Raw genomic sequence first — 25,414 nt, 5'->3', positions numbered from 1 at the left:
ACATTAATATACTTATACACATATTCGTTGAAAGAGTTGCTATATTTTAACTGGACCCCACCCCTCTCATGAACAGTGACCTGCCGCCTGGACAACGACTGCTTCCTGGGTCACATCTGCCTGAACAACCTGTGCATGATCGGCTGCCGCGCCAACGAGGACTGCATGGCAAGCGAGGCGTGCCTGAACAACCGCTGCACGGACCCCTGCGGCTCGTCGGCCGTGTGTGGCGCCAACGCGCTCTGCTCCGTCGTGAACCACCGCGCGCAGTGCTCGTGCCCCGACGGCTTCATCCCCAACCCGACGCCCAACGTGGCCTGCGTCCGCGAGCCCAGCACCTGCGCCATCAACTCCGACTGCGCCTCCGGGTTCGTGTGCACGGCGGGCAGCTGCCTGGCCATCTGCTCCTCCGACACCAGCTGCCTGGACAACGAGCGCTGCGTCAGCACCGTGTGCCGCCCCACGTGCCGCCGCGACGACGACTGCAGCTCTGGCGACCTCTGCCGTAACCTCATTTGCGTCGCCGGCTGCCGCGCCGACACACAGTGCCCGTCCACACAGGCATGCGTCAACAACAAGTGCATCGACCCGTGCGCGTCGCCCACCGCCTGCGGAGGCAACGCGCGCTGCGCCGTCGAGGGCCACCGAGTCAAGTGCGCGTGCCCGGACAACCTGGTAGGCGACCCCTACGTTAACTGCCGGCTGCCGGTCACGGCGTGCAGTGGTGACAGCGGCTGTCCGAGCGGCATGACCTGCTTCTTCGGCACGTGCCGTCCCCTCTGCAAGAGCGACCAGGAATGCTTCAACAACGAGCGCTGCGTGGGCGGCGTCTGCAAGGAGATCTGCAGCTCCGACAGCCAATGCGGCACCGGCAACATCTGCGAGGGACGCCTGTGCATCCTCGGCTGCCGCTCCGACTCGTCCTGCCCCTCGGAGCAGTCGTGCATCAATCGTCAATGCCGAGACCCGTGCCAGGGCGCCACCGCCTGCGGCACCTGTGCCCAGTGCCAGGTCGTCAGTCATCGCGCTCAGTGTAGCTGCCCTCCAACCGCCGTGGGCGACCCCTTCATCGCATGCACTACACCCCCGCGCGCCTGCTCCTCCAACACCGACTGCGCCTTCCGCGGGATTTGCCAATCCGGCTACTGCACCAAGCAGTGCTCGTCCTCAGACCAGTGCAACTGCGGCGAGACGTGCAGCGACGGCCACTGCCGCGCCCAGTGCGCCGAAGACCAGGAGTGCGCCCAGGGCTTCCTGTGCCGCTCTGGCGTTTGTGTGACTGGGTGCCGCGCCAACAGCGACTGCCCGCTCACGCAGGGCTGTGTCAACAACGAGTGCCAGGACCCGTGCGACGACGCCTGTGGGGACAACACCTACTGCCGAGTGTCGAACCACCGGCCGCTGTGCTTCTGCAACAGCGGCTACCAGGGCGACCCCGTCAAGGGCTGCGAGGAGTACGAGTGCCTCAAGGACACCGACTGCGACTCTGAGCAGGTGTGCCTCAACCAGGAGTGCAAGAACCCTTGCCTGCAGGATACGTGCGGCACCAACGCGCGCTGCAGAGTGGACAGCCACAACGTGGAGTGCTCGTGCCCGCCCAACTTCTACGGCAACCCGCAGATCGAGTGCAAGAAGGAAATCAACGAATGCCTCAACAACCCGTGCGCCAACAACGCGCAGTGCATCAACACCGTCGGTAGCTTCATGTGCGAGTGCAACAACGGCTGCCAGGGAGACCCCTACCGCAACGGCTGCCTGTGCCCGTTAGAGCAGGTGGATCCGTGCGCCCTCATCTCGTGCGGCCAGAACGCCCTTTGCCGCATCGTCAGCCAGACGAAGGCCGAGTGCTACTGCCCCACCAGCCTGCCCAACGGCGACCCCCTCGACAAATGTAAGTACTGCCGCCAGACATGAATAAGAAACAACAAACGCGTTTCATCTGTGGATGCATCTGAAAGGTGTTTGTTGTTTCTCTTATGTGCAGTAGAGGTCCACATGAAATAATCTAACAGTCAGAAGTGAAACTTAAAATCTCCAGGATGTAGCTGCCCCTCGCTATCACTTCCCCAGCATGCGCTACGCCCCTCTCTCATGTAATTCGCCCAGACATACAGACGCATCAGTAAGACCCCCCCCCCCCCTCACTCACCCCCCTTTGCCCTCGGCCCAACAGGCACGGGAGACTGCCGCCAGACGGGGTGCGGAACCGCGGCCTCCTGCCTCATCGACCGCGACGGAAGCTACGAGTGCCGTTGCCGCCGTGGGTGGAACGGAAACCCCTACGACAAGTGCGTCCCTGGTGAGTACTGTGCCTTGGTTGCGTTGATTGGGGATTGGAGGTTGATGCTGTAGACTTGATTTGGGTTGATTGGAGTTGATTGGTTAGAAAGTCGGCAGTTGCTTGCGTGTTGTTAAGGCCAGTGTTATAAATGTCGTTAGTGTCATTTGTTTATTTATTTATCTATTGGCGTTTCTTTGCCCATCATTTTGTATTTCATATTGTATTCATCATCATTGTCATTTCATAATCATCATCATGATTATCACCATCATCAATATCATTTTTATTATTATCATCATGATTATCATCATCATTATTACTGTTAATATTATCACTATCGTTATCATTAATACCCCAGTCATTATCGCATCTTTAAATCAATTTATTTATCCAGACATTGGCCCTAATAACCAAAGTTTACTGTTTTTGGGTGAATTTGATTGGTTCATAAATATAAGTATTTAGGAACTGCTGAAGAAATCGAAGCATGAGAAATAAGATTTATTTTTATTATGCATTCTAGCTTTTTTTTTTTTTTTTTTTTTTTTTACTGAAGTTCTTTCAAATCCTTTCTTTTTTATTTCCTTAAAGCAAAAAAATAAGATAACAATAATAAATAAAACAGTATTAATAATCATAAAAGGTTAAAGCTATATTTTCTGCTCCTCCAATTTTGGCTAATAAATGCTTCGATATCTTTCTTAAAAGCGGACATCAGTAGTGCATTCAAAGTAGAGGTTGCAAAAAAAAAAAAAAAAAAAAAAAAAAAAAAAAAAAAAAAAAATGATATATAGAAAAAAAAAGTCCAATCTTAAAGCCAATCTTCTTTTGTTTTCATTTTCTTTTTGCTCCCCCATCCACCCTCCCCTTAAAATACCCCTTTCTTTTTCTTTTTTTTTCTTGCGAGCGACATTGATCAGCGATGGGAGTGCAACATCCTGTCTTCCTCTCCTGTAGAGTTAGGAAGGATGATTCTTTTTTCAGAAAAGAGAAAATAGAGGATTATTTTCTAGTTCCATCGAGAGAGAGAGTGAAAAAAAAAATGAGTGAAAAAGACAGAGAGAGTAAGAGTCTTTTTACAGTCAACTTTACGATGGATGGAAATGAGGAGGAGAGAAAAAAGAAGAAAACAAAATATTGAAAAGTCCCGTTTTCTTTAAGGATTCGCATCGCTGAATATGTCGCCCATTTCCCATTTCCTCTCCTTTATTTTATATTTTCCATCCCCCTCCCTCCCCCTTCCTGTGAGTGCTCCCTGATTTCACACTCTTCGGATCCTTCGCGCCGAGACACAGGAAGAGAGGGGCGTCCCTGAGTCATCCTGTGAGGCAGTCAAACACCTTTTCTCACTCACTCAGACACCTGTTGAACATCTGCCTTTTTGTGTCCTCGTCCCTAACTTACCATTACTACTACTACTACTACTACTGTCACTACTGTTACTACCTACTACTGATTTCTACCCCGTTTTTTGTGTCCCCGTGTTGTGATGGTCCGCCTAACCCCTACTCCCACCCAAAAAATTGTTTTCCTCTACCAACTCGAGACACCTAAGAACACTACCCCTAATTTTGCAGCCTAACCGCAAAGTAGCATGTGTGTTGTCCGGAAATTAGTTGCCGCATATATGTGTTATTAAAACCCAAAAACATAAAAGACAGAAGAGATCAATGTTGTTAGTTTATACAAATAATCCCGGTGTGTGCACACGGGTGTTAGACCGGTTCTCATGTTCAGGTTGAAGGTGATATATACAGCTGTAAGTAATGATTACATGTTAGGCCGCATTAACGAGATACACAGAGTGCACACAGAAAGTATATATATAACAAGTGTAACCATGTAACAGCAGCTCACTTGCATTTGTCTGTAACTCTGAGGCGGTGGAGGTCCGGAGGCCGAGCCGGAGCAACCCGGCCTCGGCCGAGCCGCGGCTCCCGGGCCTCCACCGCGTGTGTGCATGCTCACCCGCCCTTCCCTCTCTCACACTAGATACTCAGTGCACGCTTGACACAGACTGCCCGCCCACTCAGGCATGTATAAGTGGACAGTGTAAGGACCCCTGCACAGTGCGGGGGGCGTGCGGCGAGCGCGCACTCTGCCAGACCGTGGCACACGCGGCGCAGTGTTCTTGCCCGCAGTGCTATGTAGGCCGCCCCAAGGTGGCCTGCAGGCCCGACCCCACCTGTGATGTTAGCCCCAAGGACCCCCCCATAACCACTGGCTGTCGGGGCGACTCTGAATGTCCCGACAGTCAGGCTTGCGATCGAGCCCAGTCTCAGTGCTATGACCCCTGCGTCCGCGGAGGGTCGTTGTGTGAAGCCAATAAGATGTGTGAAGTCAGGAAGCACGAGCCCACTTGCATATGTAAACATGGCTTTGTCGTAAATTCAGTGGGCGAGTTTGTCTGTGCGACAGGGCCCATAGAGTGCCGGGCGAACGACGAGTGCGCGAGCAACCTGGCGTGCGTCAACAACAAGTGTGTGAACCCGTGCTCGGTAGGCCAGCCCTGCCCGCCCTCCAAGCAGTGTGATGTGCTCAACCACCAGCCCGTGTGCATCTGCGTGAAGGACTGCAACCCCTCGGTCACCATCTGTCTCCGTGACGAGGGATGCGGCCCCACGGAGGCGTGCGTGTCCTACCAATGCGTGGACCCCTGCGCCTCGCACGTCTGCCCCGGCGACACGCCATGCTACGTGGAGGACCACAAGCCACTCTGTAAATTCTGCCCACCCGGCTTTACCGTTGACCCTGAGTTTGGATGCGTTAAAGGTAAACACTTCGCCCAGTGTTCGCGGCCATGATGCTAATATTGTATTAACCCGACTGAACGGTGATGGAGAGATAGTGGCACGTAGTTCTTGTGTTAGTCAGCCACGTCGACTAATGTCTGACAGAGTAGACTAATGAATATATACTCACGTACCAGTCTTGTTTGCTAATATTTCCAATTGTTTGAATTAATCAAGAGAATGTTCACTTGCAAGTCAACTTATCTAATTAACACTGCAAGTTCGATTTACAGTCTTTTATCTCCAATATGAACATTCAGAATAGATACATAATACGCAACAACAAAGACCCTCAACTCTCAGTAAGTAAAAATCCACAGATAATCTCTTAGACAAGGACTGACAAGGGACCTTAGCTCTTCATTTTATACTGTGCCAGAACATGTCATCATGAAACATTAATGGCTCTTCAGTTTTTTTTATTACCACTCTCTTATTTCATTTCCATATTTTGCAACAGACACCGATACAACCTCCCCCTCCACCCCATCCACCACCACCCGGACGTCGTGCCGCAGTGACGCTGACTGCGGCACCACAAAACATATATGCCTCCAAGGACAATGCACAAACCCCTGCCTGGTCGCCTGTGGGACACGTGACTGTTCCATCAGTATTGGCACTCAAAACGAAGTAAAGATTAATTGTCACGACACTTCAAAGACCACAGAACCCACTACCACACCCACTGCTGACATCGGCAAAACCCTCAGTCCCAAAGAGCCCACTCACACAGTCGGCTTCTTCACAGACAAACCCGATGCGACCGATCGTCCACAAACACCTTTCGGATTTTCCACAACCTTTTCCTCTGTCACTCCCGGCGTTACACTTTCTGTCACACCAGCCACGCCTCGGGAACCTTCTGTCACACCCCTCGTCCCTTCCTCTCACAAAACCACACGGAGGCCGGTTAAAGGTCCTACTCGACGGCCACCCAAAATCAACACGCCCCGACCTCCACCTCCCTTTGGTGTCGAAGTCACGACCAGGCGACCTCCCCCCTTCTTCACAACGCCTCCAAAGGAGCTCCCTTTCACGCCAGCAGTTCCCGAGGAGACGCCGACACACACCACGCCCACACCGACGCGTGTAACAACGCCAAGAACTCCTCCGGTCACAGAGGACAACACCATACACCGGCCTCCCACAACACCTAGGTCTCGCCCCATTACACCGACTACAAAGCGGCCTAGAATAACCATCAAAAGACCCTTGTTCCCCAAGACGAGCCCCCGCCCCCCCACACAAACAGACACCCCGCACACCAACCCCCCCTTCCGCTTCACCCCCAAAACACCCGCCACTCCCGGTCCCCTGGAACCCGCCCCCCCCACCACCCCGAGTTCCTCGGTGCCCAAGACCCTGGCGCCCGGGCCCAAGACGTGCACCAGCAGCGTCGAGTGCCCAAGGAACCTTGCGTGCCTCCAGAATAAGTGCACAGACCCGTGCAAGATGTCTAGTCCATGTGGTAGTGGGTTCACGTGTCAGGTGATCAGTAATAGACTAACATGTCAGTGTCCCACGGGGCCAGCGCTAGGCTCCCGATGCCCCGAAGGTAATACTCATTTTCTCTCCCAATATATGAGAAGGAAACAAGCAGACAACCCCTTTTGTGTTGTTGTTGCTGTTTTTGTTACTTATTTTAGCTTACGCCCGCTTCCGGGTCGGCGGGAATCGTTTTCTCCCGGTGACGAATTCTCGACCAGCATCTCGAATCTTACTAAAACGGAAAAGAAATGGCGGGATATAGTGAAAACTAATAAAAGCCGTTCTGGCAATAACATCCTCCTTTTTTCTATTTATCATGGTGTTAACTCCCAATATTTATAGGCTCAAGATGCTGGTTTAGAAAGCTGTCCGTTCTTCCTCCCTTCAGAAGCTTTTTGGAAATCTGTAGTTATTTGTAATCCCTTGGAACACATTGTTCGATTGGTCATATATACAATGGCGGAGTCACTGTGAACCATACATAATCAGTTTATTTCCGAGGATTCTGTTCTGAATTCCTTACAGATTTTTGTTTCCCCTTTTTTAAAAATCAAGTTCCACGAAATAACTGTTGGTCCGCCATTGTCGGTGCATTTATTGAACAAAATTTTTCGCTTGTTCACCCCCTCTCCCTACGCTCCCCTCCCCTCCCCTCCCCTCCGTATCCTCCCAAAATAACACTTATAAAGATTCCTATACAATCCCTTTTATAAATGAACACTTTACCCTGTATTATATGGTGTTGTGTGCGCGTGTGGTATTACTTGTGTGGTTCTATCGGCCTTCTGAGTCTGTCCTGCTTCCACGGACGTTTTCTTCTACCCATTTTCTTCTAACTCGTTTTCCTTGGCCTCGGACGATAGGGGAAACTGCACTAAAAATAAGAACGGTGCTTCCCACTCTTCAATTCGAAAGTGCTTGGTGTACTGTTGTCCTAACCTTAATGTAATCTGTCCTTGCTCTCTAATATTAGCCATTATGTTTTTTTTTCTCATGAATATGCTGCGCTTTTTGTCTGAAATGCTTTATTAACCCAAGTGAAGGATGGAAAGTGCTTCACCCACGCAAGGAAAAGTCTTTAGGCTTGTTGTCTCGGAAATCTGAGAAGTAATGCCTTGGTTGTGCTCTAACACGTATGAAACACGCCTGAACTGTTTTTTTTTTTATATTATTATATGTTCTTAACCACTGTATTGTGCGTCCTGTGTGCTTTAATGTGTACCACTTAATAACAATAACTACAAAAAAAAAAAAAAAATCTTGTGAAATTCCCATTAACACATGCGAGTTTTTTTTGTTTTTCTTTTGCATGCGTTTGTTTGTTCGTTTTACTGATCGCCCAGCATGCAGTTGTGGATGTTGCATTGTGTGCTTGCATTAACTGCATTGTGTTTGTGCATTTTGTTTGTGTCTTGTGCATTTTGTTTTTGTTTTGTTTTGTTATTAACCATTTGTGTCTCTTACAGGGCAAACTGAAATATACATAAAGAGAAATATACCCGTTCCATTTCAGGAAAGAAATACATAACATTTATTAATTTGCAACATGCATCAAACAACAAATAACATAGATTATATATTCACATCCCTGACGAAAAATTACTGATAGCTCATTAACAATTTACTTATAGACTGAATAATGAATTTACCAAAAAATATTAATTGACGGAATATCTACTTACCAATTATTAACTCATATTTTTTGTGTGCATTTAATTGATTGGTCTCAGGATGTTCATTCCCCCCAGAATTCAGGATTTGTTCAGTCGTTCCCATTGAAAAGGAGCGACAATATAAACGGCGGCTGGAAAACAAAATTGTCCCCCCTTTCATGTTGTTTATAGATATTTGCTTTCTCTTTAAAAGATGTATATGTATATATGGATATATATTTTTTTTTATTTTAGTTATTGCTCTGCTTGAGATAGACTGCAACTCAGATATAGAAGCAAGATGATTGAAACCCGAATTTAATTCGAGAGTGGCATATATTTCCTCTACTATCTTTATATTCGTATATTCACCTATCATTTCTAAATAAATAGATAAAGAAAGGAAGAAAGAGACAAATGATAATAATAATGATAACAATAAAATAATAAGAGAGGAAATTAACACTCATCTTGCTTTTATCGAAGTCCCCCCTCCTCACCTCGCACGCCACCGACCAGATCTAAAACATTCTCCCTTTTCCTTCTTCCTTCTTGCAACGAGTAGCAATCGGCTGCAGAGATGACTCCGAGTGCCCGACCAGCCAGGCATGCATCAACGAGAAGTGTCTCAATCCCTGTGTGGCTCGCAACCCGTGCAGTGCTAAGGAAGATTGCAAAGTGCAGAACCAGAGGGCTACGTGTGTTGCAGGTGAGTGCGGTAGCCTGGAATGAAGTCAAAGGGAGGGAAGGGAGGGAAAGGAGGGAAGGGAAGGGAAGGGAAGGGAGGAAAGGGAGGGCAACGGGTACAGAGAGTGGGAAGGGAGGGGAGGAAAGGGAGGGGAAGATAACAGAATGGGAGAGGAGAAAATAAGGGTTGGCGGGGAGGGAAGGAAGGGCAGGGGGGAGGGGGAAAGGTAGATGGGAAGGATTGGGTAAATATAGGAGATTGAGGGAGGGAAACGGAGGGAGGGAGGGTACAGGAAGGTAGGAGGATGTGTATGATGTTAGACTATTCATAATTCCTCATGTTGGTTTAAAGATTCCACTTCAACTTATCAAAGAGGTGATTTTTTTTCTTTCTTTCTTATTATGCCTTCCTTTTAATTTCCTTTTTCTTCACTTCAGATCTTATTTGTGTAAATATTTTTTTTTTCGAATGGGAATACGTTTGTGGTACTTCTTTATGCCTATTATGGTGGTTTTATGTTATTGTTTGTTTTTCTTTTCGTTTATACTGTTTTCTGGGTAATGGTATTTTTTAATTTTTTTGTATTTTTTATTTTTAGTTTTTATTAAAATTTGTTTTTAAAAGGAGAAAAAAAAATTATTTTTTTTTTTATTAAAATTTTATTTTTAAATATAATATTAATTTTAATAATAAAATAATTAAAAAAATAAAAAAATATTAAATTTTTTATTTTTTAATTATTTTTTTTTGTTTTTTTTTTATTTTTTTTTTAGTAAGAATTTTGGGGGGGGTTGAAGGATGAGGAGAGGTTTTGTTGAAGAATTTGGGTTTAGTAGAAGTAAGGAGGGTTGTTTAGGAGAGAGGGAAGTTGAGTAATTTTTGATTATGTTGTATTATGTTTTGTTGTAAAAAGTTGATTATTAGTAGTAGTTTATTATTTTATTTATTTTTGTATTTGTTTTTAATTTTTTTTGGGAAGATGAGGAATGAATTTTGTTGAGGGAAGTAAATTTGGGTTGTATTAAATGTTTTAAAATTTTGGGTTTTATTATTTTGGAAAGTTTTGTTTTTATTAAATAATTAATAATTTAAATTTTTTTAAAATAAATTTTAATTATTTTTTATTTTAAATAAAAATTAAATAATAAATTATTTTAAAATATTAAATAATATATTATTTATATATTAAAAATATATTATTATTTATATATATTATAATTTTATTATTATTATTTTTAAAATTAATATTATAAATATTTATTATATATTATTATTTATAATTTTATATATTTATTATTTATATATATATTATATTCATAAAATTTATATTCCCCATAATGAAACCCAGGGGAAAAAATATCCCGTCCCCTTCCCTACTTTAAACCCGAAATCTCTAATCTAACTTCGGATCTAAACCCTTTTAGCTAAAATCCTTGCATCTCCCGGTAAGATCTTGAACGATGAATCCCCCAGAATTAATTTGGGCCTTTGCTCTTTTCCCCGTGTTTTTTTTCTGTGGTGTGCATGCCGGTTCTCTCAAGCAGGTTCTTGACCCATTTTTTCTCTTTTGTTCCCTTTTTTTTTTCCCCTGTGGAAAGTCGTTTGGAGCAATTCCCATGATTTTGTTTGTAAATGATTTGTTTTCCCTTTTTTCTTTGGGACCCCTTTTTAAGCTTTTAGAAATAGTTTTTTTTTTTTTTTTTTAAAAAGGGAAAATTATTGGGGATTAAAACCCTCTGCGAATTGCGAATCACAGGGAACGAGTCTTCGATCTCGAGCAGTTGGTGGGCAGTTGTAGCATTTGTGAGGGGTCAAAATTTCCCCAAAAATTTTGGCTTTTGCCGTGGATTTTTGTTCTTTGGTATTTGTTCGCTCGATATCATAACTCTGTGATTCGTTAGCATTCGCAGGTGGCTCTAGACGACGCCCATAGGCAACCTAGAATTAACACAGTAGGACGCAAACCTCTGTCCTTTCGCGAGAACGGAAGTTGCTTAACAGCCTGACGTTTCAAACTTTCAAGTCCTCTCTCTGCGACTACAGATAATGATAGTTAAGGATTCATGATTTTGATGGAGATATGTAAATAAACAGTCAGTTAGAATCCATGACAGTTTTAATTCTGTCGTGAGAGAGTGTCGTAAGAGAGGCTTGAAGGAAGGACAGAGGACCCCTGACTTGAGATGGCTTGACGCTTGTGCCGAACAGACTTCGAGTGCCGACGAGACGCGGACTGCCCGTGGAACGAGGCTTGCTTCTCGGGGCACTGTATGAACCCTTGCATCATGACGGAGGCGTGCGGTCTGGGCGCCGACTGCCGCCCACTGCTGCACCGCCCACGCTGCTCGTGCCCCCAGGGCTACACGGGCGACCCCAAAATACGGTGCACGCCCTCCACAACGCCCAAAACGCCCACAGGTAACAGTGCCACCGGCGCTTACACCACCACAACACACAACGGAATTGAAAAGGCAGTTGCACCTGATAGATTTTGGGATTTATTTTCATTATAGTTGGAAATAAAGTTTTAGAGTCACTGGGGAAATTCACAATTGAATAACTATACACACATCAGCTCATTCTCACAATCTACACTCCCATTCCGGAATAGTTACACACACTTGTGAATACAGAGCAAAATGCAATGTACACAAGACTGTACAGTCAGCTTACGTCACAACTTACCTCCCATTCCCCAAACAGCCGCCATTACGTTATTAGTAGCGTTGTAGAATCTGACGATCTTCACGCACCCTTATACCCAGCAGTCCGCAGAAGTAAAGCTTAATACTTTGACAGCTTATTAACTGACTTGACTTAAGCCCCTTGATGTCACTCTGACTGACTTTCCTCCCCTTTTATTATTTTGTATCTCTTCACTTCCTCCTTTTAGAGTTACTATTGTTGTTCAGGATTGATATCAGGTGATGTATTTTCACTTTTCGTTTTATTTCAGATATTTTTAAAAAGACGATTTGAAATGTTGACACATTCGAATTTAGTTGCCTCGGCACTTAAGCCCCCAAAAATAAAATAATAATTTGATAACAAATAATATAAAAAAATACGAAAAAACATAAATAAACAGATAAATCAATACGTATATATACTAAATCAAAACGCGCATGACGGAATTAACTATTGTCCATTACAGAATGTACATGCCAGTCCAACAACGACTGCCCCGCACACTTGTCTTGTGACGGTTGCACCTGCAAGCCACGTAAGTACCATTGACATCCTCTGTCTGTCTGTCTGTCTTCCTAGTTGCATGTCTGTCCAAAAGACTGAAGGTAGTCGGTCCGTCTCTTGTCCCTCTGTCTGTTTTATTCCTTTCGTCTGTGTGTGTGTTTCCGTGTGTGTTCGGACGATCTCTCTGTGTGAGACTTTTCGGAAGTATCGATCATTGTTGATTTTCATTCTAATTTTTAAAGTTTTGGTTCTCCTTGTTTTCATTTTTTTTTTCTAACTCTTTATCTTTCCAGTTATTTATAGATGTGTGATTGTTGATATTTCTTAATGGTATTTGGATCTTTATTTCCATAGCAACATTATTTTCGCCTTTTCAGTTATATATTTTTGGTAAATGGATTTATAATCAATAACTCAATTTTCTTAAATCTCAGTTATCAATATCATAACCCTGATTTTATGCAGTCATTAATGGACTAACATTCAGATCATAACAGTCTTCGTAATAGATTTCAGTAATGCATTAATCATTTGTAAATATTTTTCATGATCTAACGCACTTTCACTCAAAGAAAGACCTTACAAATGGCTGTCTTTTTCTGATATAACATTTTTTTTTTTCTCTTTTCTTACAACTTTCTTCTCCTTCGTCATCACCCGGTGTTGCTGGTGCCGCCGCTTCTTCCACAACTTTGTAAGTTAATAACCTCGTGTTTATGAGGTTGTGAGAATTTTAACAATCATAACCCCATGTTGATTTTTTTTTCTCTCTCTGCTTTTATGAATTAGTTTTTTCTGTTTGATATAATAATCCCGTCATATTTTTTTTTTGTCATATGATTTCCCATTTTCGTTGCTTCCTTCGTTTTCTATTGCTAACTAACCGTTTTTTGTTCGTTTCTTCCCGTTTTCCTTCATGTAGAACTCTCTGAAGTAGTGAGTTGCGACCCCCCTTGCCAGAACGACGAGGAGTGCGACGAGGAGGAGCTTATCTGCAAACCAGGTAAGTCGCGACCTCGTTTAGCGTTTGACCCAGGATGACCTGGCGTCGATTTTCACTCAGTCAACCATCTCACCCTGATCTGTTGTGAGTAAGAGCCGCCGCTAGGCAAGGGGGACGCTCTTGGACGTCGGGAATTCCAGGCATGGTTCCTCCCGACGCCCGGCTCTTTCTCTGCACCGAATGAGGGTGTTGTGGTTGCTGACGTCATCGTTAGGGCTCATGTATCAGCCATATGTTTAAATTCCTGTGAACGAATCCTTTAACTGCAACTACTCCTGCTCGCTGTATTTGGGCATCGGATGGTGTGTGGCTCGGCCTGCTGGTTCCCGCGTAGCTTTTCATTACAGAGAATAACTAACCGCATCGTGTCAAACCTTAGCGAATAGTGATAGTCAACCAACCTAACTAACTGACCCCCCCCCCCCACCCCTCCTCCTCATCCCAATCCTCGGAAACCATAACCTCCCCCCCTTCCTGAAGGAGTAACCCTGTGATTAGCTGTAGGATAGGAAGAGGCCGTTGTAATAGAGAGAGAGAGAGAGGTTTGGACTGCAGCGACCTCTCTGTATTAACCCTTATCCTCGAATGATTAGAAAACTAAACCAAGCCAGCATCACCAATCGGCTTGGAGCTAACCCTGCATGATGATGAATGCAACGCTTCGAGGCTGCAGCATGTGCGTGCGTGCGTGCGCTTGCAACCAACAGCTGCCCTGCGTGAGTATCACATACCTGGCTCGCGTGACGTCACGTTATATATGTGTGTGTGTGTGTGTGTGTGTGTGTGTGTGTGTGTGTGTGTGTGTGTGTGTGTGTGTGTGTGTGTGTGTGTGAACCAGAGAGAGAGAGAGAGAGAGAGAGAGAGAGAGAGAGAGAGAGAGAGAGAGAAAGAGAAAGAGAAAGAGAAAGAGAGAGAGAGAGAGAGAGAGAGAGAGAGAGAGAGAGAGAGAGAGAGAGAGAGAGAGAGAGAGAGAGATTATGAAAATCGTGACGTCACGGGCTTTGCTGGCACTAAATCGGCAGCCGGCAAATGAAGCTTCTTGGGTTTGTGCTGTCAGAACGTAGCTTGCATACTGCCTGTCTTTAAAAAATGTTTGCGAATGCCGTTGCTTGTGTTGCATAACCAAAACAATCATTAGCAATCATCTGTGGGAGCATCCATACCATATCTTTGCCTTTTTCATAATCTCAGTTTGTTCATCCACATCAAAGGGACCAAGATATGGATGGATGCTCTAGCTGTATACCTCATAGTCGTTTGCTTTACTGGTATACACACCCACACGGATGACGCATGCGTGAATGTGTAGTTATATGTATCTGATGTTTGTGCTTCTATGCTTCTTTGTGCCTGTCTTGCCGTTGCTTGCTTCATCTGTATTTCCACTACTTGTATTAGCCATTAAGCCTTAACTAAAGCTTTCTGTAACACGGCCATTTTTTTGCATTGACCTTTTTCTTGACTGATTTTAATTGTTCGTTGTTGTTCAGTGAGCAACACTGGATTGTAAGTAGCTTTTAAGTACAGTTCTTCTGTACAGCACTGGCTGTTGACTGTTTTTCCCACTTTTAAAAAATGCGCAGCATATTTGTATTTTTTTTTTTTGTTTTTTTACATTTCGAACGCCCGCGAAAATTTCCCGACATAAACGCTTCGTCACTCTGCCAATTTCGTGCGGAGTGAGGCCATAATCGAATTTTTTAGCATGTATGAGTATTGCTTGAGAATGATGAATGCTTTTACACTTTGTGCAGCATGTAAGCGGCCCAGTATTTTTCAAAATGTATTTTTGTTTTGTTGTGACTAACCTTCCCTGCTTTATCCCTTTTTTTAAGTCTGTGTCTCATTTCCCTCCCTACCTCCCTCCCTTTTTACGCTTTGGATGATTTAGTCTCCCCCTCCCTTTCCCTTTGAGCTGTGGGTCCTTTTTGACTTGAGTTTTACTTTTTTTGTTATAGATTTTTAATGTTTTCCTCCCCCTCCCCAGATTTAGATACCTTTTTTTTATTCTTAAGTTCTCCCTAGCCACCCCCTTGTTTTCTTTGATCCAGTCTGCTTTGTAATTTCCTCCTCCCGTTTTCTATAAATTCCTACCTACTAATTTCACCTCCCTTTAAACCATTACTCATGTTCGATTTGTATCATCCAGTTACACACTAACACAACAGTAATTACATATTAACACTGAACATCTTATATCATGAACCTGGTGATGTATTATGGAAAAGTAATATTGATTAATAAAGTAACAGTACTGTAAATGCATGACGCTAGACGTATATTGTATTGTACATGTACCGTAGAGGATTCATAACACATTATATTAATATAGAGCTGATCGTTATTATGCTATAATTGCAATGTGATATATATAGATTGTTTTGGCAAGTTGCTTTTTTAGTTTCAGTTTCATCAGCTTACAGTAATGGCATTGTCAAGTATCCATGATTTTGATTTTTGAATCCATATATTAAACCTGTAGCTCACCTGAGTAAAGATACTCTATGTCTCTTAAAAAAACTAGTGATAATTCAGCAGATGTAATATGTATATATATGTATAAAAACAACAACAAAATTTGACCAGTAGGAGTGGACATTTGACAAGAGTGTGTATATACGACCAGATATCCCCGAAAAATTAGATAAAATTTCTGATCAAGAAGACATGACTTTGTGGAATCTCCCACCTGTTACCCAGCTCCTGAGACGTAGGAAATATAGGAACGATAATATTTAGATTACTCAGATTTTTAAAGATTAAAACATGCTAGATGGTGGTGTTAGGACGATTTTTTGTAGAACCTTATACTGTATAGAAATAAATCAGCTTGCAATAGTTGACTTAACATTGTAAAACCACATGTCTAACTGCTCACATTAATACTGTATATATTAACTTTAGAAAGAAAACAATAGCACCTTTAATGATAGTCACTAGCCGATAATCTACTTAATAACTGATAACAAAGTATTAGTCATATCTAGATGTGTGAAAGACGAAATATAAAATGCCGCGTCTGTGTTTATCTAGAAATTATTATAGATTAATGAGCATACGTTTTTCCCCGACTTACCCCCCCCCCTCCCCCCACCGTAGTGACGCAAACGACCATAACACGTTTGTTAATAGTTTGGTTATTAATGAACATAACGTGGCGTTTTCCCCTTTTACTGACTTCACGACGCATGTTGCTTAATGCACTCTAATATCCGGGTCCCATGGTTCAGTGCCATGTATATGATGGCCAAGTGTAAAGTGGATGTTGGAAAGGGTTTTAATGAGAAAGAGAAAGAAAACGAAGAGACAGTTTTTACCCTTCACCATCACCTAACAGTCTGACCTCGGGGTTCGCATGTTGACACGGTTGTCGTTGTATTTTTCTTCCAGCTCTAACCACCAGTTCGTTCACCACTCCTACCACCACCACAGCTACACCCGCCACCACACTCACTGACGACACCTCTACAATTGCCACCCCGCCCACAGAGCAGCCGGGTGTTCCTAGTGTACCCTCTATGCGTCCTTCCCCCTCCCCTGTATCCTCCCTCCCCTCCACCCCTCTTGATGGAGTCACGGAAAGCGATCAATCCACCGTTGCCTCGGGGGAGACAGGAACGACCCTTCCTACCCCAGCTGATCAGACACGACCCACTGTGCCAGTCGTCGGACCAGAGATAGAGTCGGTGTCCCTCTCCGCCACTATGCCCCCGGGGGTTTCACGGCCGACCCTCCCGCCGGTAGGGAGTGAGGTCGAGACGGAAGCCCTGGAGGCCATGGAGCCACTCACTGCCGCCCCCGAAACCACCACGCCCGCCCTCGTCTCCACCACCGACCACGTGGCGCAGCCGAGCGAGGCAGTGACAGATACTCCGCCGCGCGGCCAGTTCACTCCGCATTATGGCGATGAGCCTTACGATGGTGCCACTGGTCCTGGCACTGATAGACCTTATGGTCCAGGCACTGATAGACCTTATGGGCCTGGCACTGACAGACCCTATGGTCCTGGCTCTGACAGACCTTATGGTCCTGGCACTGACAGACCTTCTGGTCCTGGCACTGACAGACCCTATGGTCCTGGCTCTGACAGACCTTATGGTCCAGGCACTGATAGACCTTATGGTCCTGGCACTGACAGACCTGAAGGTGAAGGCATTGGCACACCCTATGGACCTGACACTGACAGACCTTATGGTCCTGGCACTGATAGACCATATGGTCCTGGCACTGACAGACCATATGGTCCTGGCACTGACAGACCTTCTGGTCCTGGCACTGACAGACCTTATGGTCCTGGCACTGACAGACCTTCTGGTCCTGGCACTGACAAACCTTCTGGTCCTGGCACTGACAGACCTTATGGTCCTGGCACTGACATACCTTCTGGTCCTGGCACTAACAGACCTGCTGGTCCTGGCACTGACAGACCTTCTGGTCCTGGCATTGACAGACCTTATGGTCCTGGCACTGACAGACCCTATGGTCCTGGCACTGACAGACCTTCTGGTCCTGGCACTGACAGACCCTATGGTCCTGGCACTGACAAACCTTCTGGTCCTGGCACTGACAGACCCTATGGTCCTGGCACTGACAGACCTTATGGTCCTGGCACTGACAGACCCTATGGTCCTGGCACTGACAGACCCTATGGTCCTGGTACTGACAGACCCTATGGTTCTGGCACTGACAGACCTTCTGGTCCTGGCACTGACAGACCCTATGTTCTGGCACTGACAGACCCTATGGTCCTGGCACTGACAGACCCTATGGTCCTGGCACTGACAGACCCTATGGTCCTGGCACTGACAGACCCTATGGTCCTGGCACTGATAGACCCTATGGTTCTGGTACTGACAGACCTTATGGTCCTGGCACCAACAGACCTTATGGTCCTGGCACTGACAGACCTTCTGGTCCTGGCACTGACAGACCTTATGGTCCTGGCACTGACAGACCTTCTGGTCCTGGCACTGACAGACCCTATGGTCCTGGCACTGACAGACCTTCTGGTCCTGGCACTGACAGACCCTATGGTCCTGGCTCTGACGGACCTTATGGTTCTGGCACTGACAGACCCTATGGTCCTGGCACTGACAGACCTTATGGTCCTGGCACTGACAGACCTTATGGTCCTGGCACTGACAAACCTTATGGTTCTGACACTGACAGACCCTATGGTCCTGGCACTGACAGACCCTATGGCCCTAACACTGACAGACCCTATGGTCCTGGCACTGACAGACCTGAAGGTGTAGGCACTGACAGACCTTATGGTCCTGGCTCTGACAGACCTTATGGTCCTGGCACTGACAGACCCTATGGTCCTGGCACTGACAGACCTTATGGTCCTGGCACTGACGAGACCCTATGGTCCTGGCACTGACAGACCTTATGGTCCTAGCACTGACAGACCCGATGGTCCTGGCACTGACAGACCCTATGGTCCTGGCACTGACAGACCTTATGGACCTGGCACTGACAGACCTGAAGGTGTAGGCACTGACAGACCCTATGGACCTGGCACTGACAGACCCTATGGTCCTGGCACTGACAGACCTTATGGACCTGGCACTGACAGACCTGAAAGCGTAGGCACTGACAGACCCTTTGGGCCTGGCACTGACAGACCTTATGGGCCTGTCACTGACAGACCTTATGGGCCTGGCACTGACAGACCTTCTGGTCCTGGCACTGACAGACCTTATGGTCCTGGCACTGAAAGACCTGAAGGTGAAGGCACTAACAGACCTTCTGGTCCTGGCACTGACAGACCCTATGGTCCTGGCTCTGACAGACCTTATGGTCCAGGCACTGATAGACCTTATGGTCCTGGCACTGACAGACCTGAAGGTGAAGGCACTGACAGACCTTCAGGTCCTGGCACTGACAGACCCTATGGTCCTGGCACTGACAGACCTTATGGTCCTGGCACTGACAGACCTTATGGTCCTGGCACTGACATACCTGAAGGTGTAGGCACTGACAGACCTTATGGTCCTGGCACTGACAGACCTTATGGTCCTGGCACTGACAGACCTTATGGTCCTGGCACTGACATACCTGAAGGTGTAGGCACTGACAGACCTTATGGTCCTGGCACTGACAGACCTTATGGTCCTGGCACTGACAGACCTTATGGTCCTGGCACTGACAGACCTTATGGTCCTGGCACTGACAGACCTTATGGTCCTGGCACTGACAGACCTTATGGTCCTGGTACTGACAGACCTTCTGGTCCTGGCAGTGACAGGCCTTCTGGTCCTGGCACTGACACACCTTATGGCCCTGGCACTGACAGACCCTATGGTCCTGGCACTGACAGACCTTATGGTCCTAGCACTGACAGACCTTATGGTCCTGGCACTGACAGACCTGAAGATGAAGGCACTGACAGACCATATGGTCCTGGCTCTGACAGACCTTATGGTCCTGGCTCTGACAGACCTTCTGGTCCTGGCACTGACAGACCTTCTGGTCCTGGCACTGACAGACCCTATGGTCCTGGCACTGACAGACCTTCTGGTCCTGGCACTGACAGACCTTCTGGTCCTGGCACTGACAGACCCTATGGTCCTGGCACTGACAGACCTTATGGTCCTGGCACTGACAGACCTGAAGGTCCTGGCACTGACAGACCTTCTAGTCCTGGCACTGACAGACCTTATGGTCCTGGTACCGACAGACCTTCTGGTCCTGTCACTGACAGACCCTATGGTCCTGGCACTGACAGACCTTCTGGTCCTGGCACTGATAGACCTTATGGTCCTGGCACTGGCAAACCTTTAAGCCAAAGCACTGACAGACCTTCTGGTCCTGGCACTGACAGACCTTCTGGTCCAGGCACTGACAGACCTTATGGTCCTGGCACTGACAGACCTTCTGGTCCTGGCACTGACAGACCTTCTGGTCCTGGCACTGACAGACCTTCTGGTCTTGGCACTGACAGACCTGTTCCTGGCACTGACAGACCTTCTGGTCCTGGCACTGGCAGACCTTATGGTCCTGGCACTGACAGACCTTCTGGTCTTGGCACTGACAGACCTTATGGTCTTGGCACTGACAGACCTTCTGGTCCAGGCACTGATAGACCTTATGGTCCTGGTACTGACAGACCTTATGGTCCAGGCACTGACAGACCTTATGGTCCTGGCACTGACAGACCTTATGGTCCTGGCACTGACACGCCTGTAGATGAAGGCACTGACAGACCATCTGGTCCTGGCACTGACAGACCCTATGGCCCTGGCACTGACAGACCTGAAGGTGTAGGTACTGACAGACCTTCTGGTCTTGGCACTGACCGGCCTTATGGTCCTGGCACTGACAGACCTTCTGGTCCTGGCACTGACAGGCCTTATGGTCCTGGCACTGACAGACCTTATGGTCCTGGCACTGACAGGCCTTATGGTCCTGGCACTGACAAGCCTTATGGTCCTGGCACTGACAGACCTTATGGTACAGGCACTGACAGACCCTATGCTCCTGGCACTTACAGACCCTATGGTCCTGGCACTGACAGACCTTATGGTCCTGGCACTGACAGGCCTTATGGTTCTGGCACTGACAGACCTTATGGTCCTGGTACTGACAGACCTTATGGTCCAGGCACTGACAGACCTTATGGTCCTGGCACTGACACACCTTACGGTCCTGGCGCTGACAGACCTGAAGGTGAAGGCACTGACAGACCTTCTGGTCCTGGCACTGACAGACCTTATGGTCCTGGCACTGACAGGCCTTTCGGTTCTGGCACTGACAGACCTTATGGTCCTGGTACTGACAGACCTTATGGTCCTGGCACTGACAGGCCTTATGGTCCTGGCACTGACACACCTTATGGTCCTGACGCTGACAGACCTGAAGGTGAAGGCACTGACAGACCTTATGGTCCAAGTACTGACAGACCTTATGGCCCTGGCACTGACAGACCTGGCCCTGGCACTGACAGACCTTATGGTCCTGGAACTGAGAAACCTGAGCGTCTAGGCACTGATAGACCTGAGGGCCCAGTGCAGACGCCAGTGTACGAGGAAGATAACTTTTCCACCGATGAAACTGGAGGGACATCTGACGGTATTATCACACCGGGTCCATTTTTCGATTTCTCAACTGTTACCGAAATGCCCACAACAACAGTAGTTGCTGACAGATTCGATGACGACGGGACCCTGCCTCCTGGAATAACCGGAATAACCGCAGGACTCCCACTCGGCGATGATGACAGCGACATCATCTTTGGGGGCATTGGTGGGACTACTGGATCGCCCGTTGCAACCATTGTTCCATCAGCAGAAAATGATACCTCTATGTCCCTACATATCCCACTCGTGACCTTTATCCCTGCCCTTATCATGCCCTTCCTTGTCCCTAAGTTACCCCCAGTTTCTGCAGAAACTCCCACCTGCAGGAACAATTATAACTGCAAGGACACCCAGCTGTGTTACGGCGGGGTGTGTGTGGACGGTTGTTCTGTATCCAAGTGTGGGTACAAAGCTCAGTGCCACACCGTGCATCACATCCCCATGTGTACCTGTGTACCTGGTCATCGTGGTAACCCCCTGACGGAGTGCCTTCCAAAGAAAGGTACTAGGCATTTTCTCACACAAGAGAGAGAGCCGAACCAGGAGTTTTGTCAAAGAAGTAGAACGTTGAGAACATATGAAAACATTTTTTAAACTTTTATGGAGGTCGTTTCTCTACCGCTAACTCTCGTATATTTTTCGTATTTCTGAATTTTCCGTTTTCCGTTTTCCGATTTCCACTTTTGTTTCTGCATGGGTACGTGTGAATGACTTAGAATTAAGAATGTTTCTTTATTTCAGCTGCATCAAGCTTGTCGATTTTTGTAGAAATAAATTCAGTTGCATATGACGTTCTTCTAGTACTGTACAGTAGATATTGATCACCATTTTGTGATGTACTGTATTTCCATATACATTTCGACCACAGTATATATTGCACAACGTAAGTATGACTCAGCAATGACTATTGCAGTTAAGCACATTCTTCTGACCGACATCAAAGAAACATGACCTAAGCCTTTCCACCCCGCCCCCAGCACCTGCCACACCCCGCCCTCCTACACTCACACCTCGGCCTCCCGTGGGCGTCCTCACCCCGCGGCCCCCTCCCGTCACACCGAGCACTCAGTGCGTGAGAGACTCCGACTGCTCTTTCGCGGAGAGCTGTCGAGGTGGCTCTTGCGTTGATCCATGCGTGGTTGGCGCCCCGTGTGGACGCAACGCCGAATGCGCTGTGACGCTACACCGCCCTATTTGCTCCTGTCCTGCGGGGTACACGGGTAACCCCCGCCAAGAGTGCCTTAAAGGTACCCCCAGCTCTTACCTTTAACTGCATTAGTATGTTTGTGTGTGTGTGTGTGTGTGTGTGTGTGTGTGTGTGTGTGTGTGTGTGTGTGTGTGTGTGTGTGTGTGTGTGTCTGTTTCTGTCTATCTGTGTCTGTGTGTCTGTCTGTGTCTGTGTTTGTGTGCCTGTGTGTGCTTACCAGTTTTCTGTCAAAGAGATTATGCCAAAGTTTCTCAGTTCCCGCGACCAAACACAAACCATGACCGTAGTAACGAGGAAAATTTCCTCCGTTGTTTTGCATTTCATTGCACGTTTTGTACTCTTTTTGCTCGAGCCTGTGTACTGTATAAGTTGAAAAAAACGTATGCATTTTGTATCAAAAGCCAATTTTGCTTCATGTACACGTAAGCTTTTTTGTGGATTGTGTACATTATTGTTTGTTTGCTGGCTTTGTTGTACCTGTCTTTGCTATTTGTGTAAATGTAGCACATTCTTTATTAATGACTTGTTTATATTGGCATCTGTCTGTGTACGTTTATATTGGCATTTGTATGTGTACCTGCATGCTTGTGTGATGTATCGAGTGTTTTGAGCGTATATTTAGTTGATTTTACTATTGATATTTCCTGACTACATGACATATGGCGGCCCCGTAACCCGAGACGACTCGTTCTCGTCTCAGGGCTTCGTGGCCTCCCTGAGGTAAGTGCCAATGACCGTAGACTGACTTTCTTCCCTCTTTTGACCTTAGCACCAACCGTTCCTCCCGGATGCACCTCAGACTTCGATTGTATCGAGACCAAAGTTTGCTATGACCGGGACTGCAAGGACCCGTGTGGTCTTGCCAATCCCTGTGCGGCCAAGGCCACTTGCACTACAGTCTCGCATCGTCCCGTGTGCACCTGCAATCCGGGTTACTCGGGAAATCCTTATGTTTTCTGCGGAGTTGACAATTTATGTAAGACGTAGCTTCTTGCTTCTTGTTAATCCTGTCATCAGTATACTCTCGTGTCTTTATACTGAGTACTGCATGCTTACACCCTCCATTTTGATGGATTCATTGTCGTATACTCACTAATTTGTCTAGTTTTATTTGCACATATCATGATACATTTGGCAATATTAATAGAGAGGGGCAACCTCAGTAACATAACATTGGGAGAATCCCAAACTAACCTAACCCCCCTCAGCTACGGGATGCCGTGGCGATGGTGACTGTCCATCAACACAAGCTTGTATTAACAACGACTGTCGGTACCCCTGCGAAGATGACCCCTGTGGAATAAATGCCGAGTGTATCAACAGTGAGCATAGTGCCCAATGCAGGTGCCGCAACGGCTTCCAGGGTGATCCGCTTAAAGGATGCACTCCCGGTAAGTTAGTTACCCCGACAGGAACAGAAAGTAACCATTTTCTGTTATCCAGGTTCTCTACACTTTTTTAGGGATAACTTAAAACACATAGAAATCTAAAGAATTTCTCCAGGGAAACTTTTTGCTGATTCTTATATTAAACACATGCACATAACAATGTAATCAGTAACGAAATCATCTTAACCACGTATGTAATAGTGTTAGATTTCGGCGCAAATATAGATTTGGTTGGTTTAGTAATCACACTAATGAAATAGTTTGAAGAGGATACTAATAAGTACACTTGTGTTGCAGTATATTATATAAGGAAACATATGCATATAATGATAATAACCTGTGTGCCTTCTTGCCTGTCTGACTGACTTGACTGCGTTGCGGTGACCGACACAGTGGGTTGCTTCACCCCTGACGATTGCCCCTTGACCGAAGAGTGCTACAGCGGGCAGTGCGTGAGCCCATGCCGGCCCGCCAGCAACCCCTGCCCACAGTCCGCGACCTGCCTTGCCCTCAACCACGCCGCCACGTGCATGTGCCCCCCTGGTCATACGGGAATCCCCCTGCAGGGCTGCTCCCCACTCCCCCTCTGCGGCTTCAACTCCGAGTGTCCTCTTGACAAGGCCTGCATTGAGCGGGTGTGCGCTGACCCATGTGAGACCGCCCCGTGCCCACAGGGGTCCGTGTGCACCGTAGAGACTCACAGACCAGTGTGCCTGTGTCCCCCCGGGTTCACAGGAGACCCCAGAGTGGGATGCAGCCGCAGCGGCTGCGAGGGAGACTCTGATTGTCCCGGTGGGAGGGTGTGCCGTGGCGGGCGGTGCGTGGACCCGTGCACGGACTGCGGGCAAGGGGCGCTGTGCCAGCTGTCCGGCTCCACGGCTCTCTGCCTCTGCCCCGAGGGCTTCACAGGAAACCCAAGTGTTGCTTGCAGCCCAAGTAAGACCTGCTTCTAATGCTATCTGTTTCACAAACCATAATTTCATGACATTTAAACTGTAGCTTTGTAGCTTAACTTTCTAGCTGTGCGCTGCCTGTGTGCAGCACGACTGCCTTAGTATTCCTTGCCATGCTGTCTGACTACTCCCTGACCCTCGTCAACCCACCTGACTCTGACCCTCAGTCCCCGGCTACTGCTCCTCGGACATCGAGTGCCAGCTTCAGGAGGCGTGTGTGCGGGGGGAGTGCCGCGACCCCTGCACAACAGTGCCTCCGCCGTGTGGCGTGGGGGCTCGCTGCCGCGTCATAAACCACCGCACCATCTGCCAGTGCCCAGACGGGTACGAGGGAGACCCCCGCGACCTGTGCTCCCCAGGTAACCCTTACACTTCCGCCTGTGCACCGTGTTCTCCGCGCCTCCCTTCCCCTCCTTCCCTCATGGGTTGGCTCCGGGCACGTACGGCTTCGCATGACCTCTGACCTCGACTACGCTGCTCTCGTGTGTCGCGAACGACCGCCCTCTCTCCGGCGGCCCCTCCGAGCACACAACTCTCTAACTTTCACTCAGCACTAATAACAAAATTTTACTGCATGACGAAAAAAAAAAAAAAATATTTGTCCCGCGAAGCGACGCACGGTCTCCGTTTTCTATGCACGGAATTTTCTTTTTCCTTTTCAGGTCATTTCACGTTGTTTGGAAAAT

The 25,414-nt window shown here is 47.2% G+C and overlaps 2 protein-coding genes across 2 annotated transcripts in view; both read left to right on the top strand.

Moving 5' to 3' along the window:
- The window catches only part of LOC125044927 (fibrillin-1-like), a 36,105-nt gene extending 17,751 nt beyond the window's left edge, over positions 1-18,354 (top strand). Inside the window, exons 25-39 of the mRNA XM_047641889.1 lie at positions 77-1,891; positions 2,174-2,299; positions 4,274-5,053; positions 5,534-6,631; positions 8,782-8,925; positions 10,329-10,349; positions 10,661-10,765; positions 11,113-11,322; positions 11,673-11,681; positions 12,059-12,127; positions 13,019-13,099; positions 15,726-15,809; positions 16,490-17,101; positions 17,204-17,317; positions 18,269-18,354. Coding sequence (XP_047497845.1) covers positions 77-1,891; positions 2,174-2,299; positions 4,274-5,053; positions 5,534-6,631; positions 8,782-8,925; positions 10,329-10,349; positions 10,661-10,765; positions 11,113-11,322; positions 11,673-11,681; positions 12,059-12,127; positions 13,019-13,099; positions 15,726-15,809; positions 16,490-17,101; positions 17,204-17,317; positions 18,269-18,354 — 5,354 coding nt within the window. The remainder of the gene's footprint in view (positions 1-76; positions 1,892-2,173; positions 2,300-4,273; positions 5,054-5,533; positions 6,632-8,781; positions 8,926-10,328; positions 10,350-10,660; positions 10,766-11,112; positions 11,323-11,672; positions 11,682-12,058; positions 12,128-13,018; positions 13,100-15,725; positions 15,810-16,489; positions 17,102-17,203; positions 17,318-18,268) is intronic.
- Positions 18,355-18,802: 448 nt separating this feature from the next.
- LOC125044926 overlaps positions 18,803-25,414 on the top strand; it is a 54,792-nt gene continuing 48,180 nt past the window's right edge. Inside the window, exons 1-9 of the mRNA XM_047641888.1 lie at positions 18,803-18,949; positions 20,291-20,364; positions 21,048-21,682; positions 22,049-22,063; positions 22,158-22,427; positions 23,157-23,363; positions 23,596-23,778; positions 24,208-24,711; positions 24,896-25,087. Coding sequence (XP_047497844.1) covers positions 18,803-18,949; positions 20,291-20,364; positions 21,048-21,682; positions 22,049-22,063; positions 22,158-22,427; positions 23,157-23,363; positions 23,596-23,778; positions 24,208-24,711; positions 24,896-25,087 — 2,227 coding nt within the window. The remainder of the gene's footprint in view (positions 18,950-20,290; positions 20,365-21,047; positions 21,683-22,048; positions 22,064-22,157; positions 22,428-23,156; positions 23,364-23,595; positions 23,779-24,207; positions 24,712-24,895; positions 25,088-25,414) is intronic.

The sequence above is a fragment of the Penaeus chinensis genome, chromosome 36, assembly GCF_019202785.1.
Source record: "Penaeus chinensis breed Huanghai No. 1 chromosome 36, ASM1920278v2, whole genome shotgun sequence".
Lineage (NCBI taxonomy): Eukaryota > Metazoa > Arthropoda > Malacostraca > Decapoda > Penaeidae > Penaeus > Penaeus chinensis.
Note: the sequence above shows the minus strand (reverse complement) of the source record. Positions and strands in the feature narration are given on the sequence as shown.